Source organism: Zea mays, chromosome 3 (assembly GCF_902167145.1).
Source record: "Zea mays cultivar B73 chromosome 3, Zm-B73-REFERENCE-NAM-5.0, whole genome shotgun sequence".
Lineage (NCBI taxonomy): Eukaryota > Viridiplantae > Streptophyta > Magnoliopsida > Poales > Poaceae > Zea > Zea mays.
Window position 1 is genome coordinate 188,375,010 of NC_050098.1, and position 5,491 is coordinate 188,380,500.

At 44.2% G+C, this 5,491-nt stretch overlaps 1 protein-coding gene across 1 annotated transcript; it reads left to right on the plus strand.

Moving 5' to 3' along the window:
* Window positions 1-2,709: 2,709 nt before the first annotated feature.
* LOC100382623 (uncharacterized) lies at window positions 2,710-5,163 on the plus strand. Its single transcript, NM_001175347.1, has 2 exons — window positions 2,710-3,502; window positions 4,688-5,163. Exons 1-2 carry the CDS (start codon window positions 2,885-2,887, stop codon window positions 4,904-4,906), a joined length of 837 nt encoding a protein of 278 aa, NP_001168818.1. The 5' UTR covers window positions 2,710-2,884; the 3' UTR covers window positions 4,907-5,163.
* Window positions 5,164-5,491: the final 328 nt, after the last annotated feature.

The window sequence follows — 5,491 nt, forward strand, 5'->3', positions numbered from 1 at the left end:
AATTATCTTGTTTATGGAAATTGAAAAAACATGCCAATAGAGTTCAAATTTGCAAGAGCAAAGTTTACATCTCAATTTAGATTATGTATGATCTAAGTAATGGGCAGCCTGACGGGGTTTCGAAACCCGATCTTCGCTTTCCAGTTGAACCGCTTTTGTGCTCTCGCAATCAGATTTAGATCCGAATATTTATTTAGATATTAAATTTTTTCCTTTTTTTTCAATTGTGAATAAATATGATATAGAATTCGTTATGCAAATTTACATTCTTATTGTTAGCATTGAGCTTATTAAAATTCGTAAAAAATCAACTTTTAAATAATCAATATAAAAATTAGGTATAGATACATATGTTTATTTTTACCTTTTTCTATTATAAAGAGAAAATAATGCATAGAAAAAATATACAAAATTTTATTCTTTTTTATAATATTTTTTATCAACATCACTAAAGATTAGCACCAAATTCTATACATGTCTATATTAAAATATCAAATGTTATATAATTTAGATGTTTAGGGGATTTAACTATTTAAGGATTAACCGATATAAGGATAAACCATCGTGGCAGTGCTCTTCTTTAGCAAGCGGGCCTAAAAGGTATGCAAAATAATATTTATAAATATACATCACATCGAAGAGGTAAACTATAAAACAAAATTTAACTAAAATTAATTTGAGGCATGATACTTTCACATCCAAACCTTCGTCATTTTTGTAAGGATCGCTTGTTCCGTGTTCTCAAGTCTTCTTTACCAGAGATTTTTCCTCAAACCAAATAGTTAATTTCAGTGATATTTTGTTTTACGGCTCTTAAAACTCCCAACTTTTTTACGGCCCTTAAAACTCTCTCATTTATATCCACAAACGAGGAGTTTTTTGGGCTCTCTAGAAACAATCTGCCGCTTTAAATGATCTGTTGGAGAAATGATTAAAATCTACCACCACTAATTACTTAGATGTCCTTTAAAATTGATTTTGAGGAGTCGTTTTCTGGGAGCTTTTGGAGATGCTTTAAGATCATCTGAAGTGATGCTGAGCTATATCAAACACGTTCTTAGCAATGTTAACTAAGGCCTTATTCCAATCTCGCGAGATAAACTTTAGCAGCTTTTTTTAGCTACTTTTAGCCATTTGTAATCTAAACAGGGGAGCTAATTGTGGTAATTGAAACTAAACTTTAGCACTTCAATTCATATAGCTAAAGTTTAGCAGTAAGCTAAAGTTTATCCCGTGAGATTGAAACGGGGCCTAACTCGTGCATTCATACACTCCCTAAATACCGACGAGCCCTCGGAGATTATCTGAAAACCGCCACCGCCACGCGTGGCGAACCACATCCAGAGCTAAGGCTGGGAAAAATACTCGTGGCTCGTGAGCTCGCTCGACTCGTGGCCAGCTCGGCTCGGCTCGACTCGGCTCGTTTCAATTTTATCACGAGCTGAGCTAACATCTCAGCTCGGTTCGTTAACGAGCCAGCTCGACACGAGCTCGAGCCAGCTCGTTAGCTCGAATGAGCTAGCATTTATCTGTAAAACAAAGCCTATACTTGTATTTGATGAATTAATAAGTGATGAACTATGTTATTTTAGGGTTTAAATGATGTGATATATAAAATTATAAGTATTGTTAGTCTTTTCTAGTGTTAAATTAGTATGAAATTAACTAGTAATCGATTATATTGTTGTATATATACATGTATAATATTTTTTTGTTCTGGCTCGCGAGCTAAACGAGCCAGCTCGAGCTCGCAAACGAGCCGAGCCGAGCTGGTTCTCTGGCTCGGTTGCTTAACGAGCCGAGCCGAGCCAGCTCGTTTCCTTAACGAGCCAGCTCGAGCTCGGTCGAGCCGAGCCGAGCTGGCTCGATATCCACCCCTATCCAGAGCCGTGCTCTGGCTCTCGGCCGCCACACGCGTGCGCGCATCGTGGACCACTCCCACGGCTCCACCCACTCAAACAAGGGATCCCCTCAAACAACCCCCGGCTGGCCGGTTCCCCCGGTCTCGGACTCTCGGTCTCGGTCTCGGCCTCGGCCTCCCTCCCCAATCCCCATCCCCAAATCGCTTTCGCTCCGCCCCGGTCGCCGGACCATGGCCGCCTCCGCCTCAACCACGCTCTTCTCACCGTGCGCCCTCACCTCCAAGCTCGGGGCAGGACACGCGTCCTATGGCTCCGTACGCCGCGCTAACGTGCGCCGGCGCGGCCGCCTCTCGGTGGTGGCCGTACAAACGGGCCCGCAGAAGCCGTCTCCGTTGTCGTCCCAGGCCGCCGCGGCGGAGGATGAGGCGGACGCGCTGCAGAAGCTTCTGAAGAGGGAGTATAAATACGGGTTTGTGTCCGACTTCGAGTCCTTCTCCATCCCCAAGGGGCTGTCGGAGGCCACCGTCCGCCGCATCTCGGAGCTCAAGGCGGAGCCGGCGTGGATGCTGGACTTCCGCCTCGCCGCCTACCGCCGCTTCCTCACCATGGTCGAGCCCACCTGGAGCGACAACGAGTACGCGCCCGTGGACCTGCAGTCTATCTGCTACTACTCCGCGCCCAAAACCAAGCCCAAGCTCAATAGCCTCGACGAGGTCGACCCGGAGCTGCTCAATACCTTCGACCGCCTCGGCATCCCGCTCAGCGAGCAGAAGCGCCTCGCCAACGTCGCTGTCGACGCCGTCATCGACTCCACTTCCATCGCCACCACCCACCGCGAGGCGCTCATGGCCAAGGGCGTCATCTTCTGCTCCATCTCCGAGGCCATCCGTGAGTACCCGGACCTTGTCAGGCGCTACCTCGGCAGCATCGTACCGCCGGGCGACAACTACTATGCCGCCCTCAATTCAGCGGTGTTCAGCGACGGATCCTTCTGCTACGTGCCCAAGGACACGGTCTGCCCCATGGAAATTTCGACTTACTTCAGGATCAACGACAAGGAGACAGGCCAGTTTGAGAGGACTCTGATTGTAGCCGATGAGAGAAGCACTGTTAGCTATTTGGAAGGCTGCACTGCACCAGCATATGACTCAAATCAGCTCCATGCTGCGGTTGTGGAGCTTGTGTGTGAGAATGGGGCAGAGATTAAGTACTCCACGGTGCAGAATTGGTACTCCGGTGATGAGGAGGGGAGAGGAGGCATTTATAACTTTGTGACAAAGAGGGGAAGGTGCAAAGGGCGGGGTTCGAAGATCTCATGGACACAGGTTGAGACAGGATCTGCTATTACATGGAAGTACCCAAGCGTTGAGCTCGTCGGGGATGACAGTGTTGGAGAGTTCTACTCGGTTGCGCTTACAAAGGATTGCCAGCAAGCAGACACAGGGACGAAAATGATCCACAAGGGGAAAAATTCACGCAGCCGGATTATATCCAAGGGCATCTCTGCAGGGAAGTCAAGGAATTGCTACCGTGGCTTGGTCCTGATGAACTCTAGTGCAGAGAATGCTTATAATTCTTCACAGTGTGACTCATTGTTGATCGGGGATAATGCGGCTGCGAACACCTATCCCACCATTCAGGTAATTGACTCTTCCTTTTGCATGGTTTGACATGTAAGGTTCAATTGCAGTGTCACATACTGATATGACAAGCTTTTAATGGTCTGTTACTCTATGTGTGAATAATTACCTTCCATGCATATGTCATGAAGCATATAGACTCAGCTTAAAATTGACACTTAGGATCATTTTTATTTTGATGATTTGATGTAAGTCAAGGGTACTGTATAATTACCTTAGCATGAACTAAATTGAATTTAATTGTATTTCTACAAGGATTATGGTGACACATATTTACCATGTTAATGCTGCCCTCTTCTAAGATGGCCCTTTACCTACTAGAAAACTGTTGATCTAGTCTTATAAATTTTGCAGTAATCCAGAAATGTTTGCATTTGTTGACAGAGAAACAAAAACATTGCTTTGATCTTAAATTTAATTGGAAAATTGATGTGTAATGCTCTGTAATCAGGATATCTATATTTTGATGTTTGTAGCTTTAATCATACATTCTTTTCATACTTCCAGATTCTTTCTTTTAGGTAGATTGCAAACTTTGATATGACTGAAAAATCAGGGATTGTATTTGTATGCTGTTGTAGTATGGTTTGCGCCTTTGCGGCAAGTAATACAGCTGGGTGGTTCCTGAATACTGATTGTGTGGAAACAAGAAGTTTTAGCTATCGTTAGGATTTGAGATACTTGATGATAATCATGAAGTATATGGTTTTCACTTAGTACTTATTTAGCAGTGAAATACATGACCATGAGTTCGTAGCATCAAAGGCATGTACTTTAAGATTTGATGGCCAAATCTCAATTCAGTTGATTCAGTGTCAGATTTTAGTTATAGTATCTCTCTGGTGTCACTTAAAAAAGTGATAAAAATACTCGTGGTTTTTGGAAAATGCAAGCGCAACTAAGACACATGGTTTGAACTTTGAAGTTTAGTGCTAAGGAAGGTTCAATCATTGTGGAGATGGAATCATGGAACAAGATACCTTTGTTCTCTCTCATATCCTATGAAGCTGTGATACATGAGTAATTTATGTAATTTGATGGCAAACACACTAGCAAACTAGCTGTGTTTTCCCTCTAGCATTCTAATGAACCAAACACTCAGAACCTGACATCCTATAGTGTCATTAGTCCTTGAATTTCATCACCTTCTGCCCTATCAATGTGACAAAACTTCGTTGATCACAGGTGGGGTGCACTAGTGGCCGGGTTGAGCATGAGGCAAGCACTTCCAAAATTGGAGAGGATCAGCTATTTTATTTCCAGCAAAGAGGGGTAGATCATGAAAAGGCAGTTGCCGCCATGATTGGTGGATTCTGCAGATCTGTTTTCGAGCACCTTCCCTATGAATTCGCACAGGAGGTGGACGCACTCATGAACCTGAAACTCGAGGGATCAGTTGGCTAATTTGTTGGCTCAGCGATTTCGTGTAATACTCCATGACAGCCAGTTAGCTAGAAAATCCATGTGTACAGCAGTACGAGAAGAATAAATTACAGGATAAGTATACATTTCCTGGCTGGTTGTAATACTGAATGTTGATGATGTCTATGGCAATTGGCAACGAACTATGAAGATGTAGCAGTTGAGCCTGTTTGTCTTCTGTTGCCCAGTTTTTGCTATTGCTGTAAGCGAGCTCACATGGCTCACCTATACAAGAACGGAAATCAACGTGTTGGCGTTACAGAACTGTATAGGTCAGTCCTTGGTATGTCGTCAATGATAACAAGTTGTCCTACTTGTTTTCACTGGTTACCAAAGTCATTTTTCATCCATGCAGTCTGAGTTCGACCTGACGCCTGCATTGCACAATTTTTTCCATCGTTTTTGCATGCATGGCGGGATCATTTTCTCTTTTTTCGCCCTTTTCATGCTCGTCAAGCAGCTTGACTTCCTGCTCACCGTGAAGCTCAACGTCGACGACCTGCTCGCCATGCAGCTCGACGTCTTGCTCGCCGTGCAGCTCAACGTCGATGACTTGCTCGCCGTGTT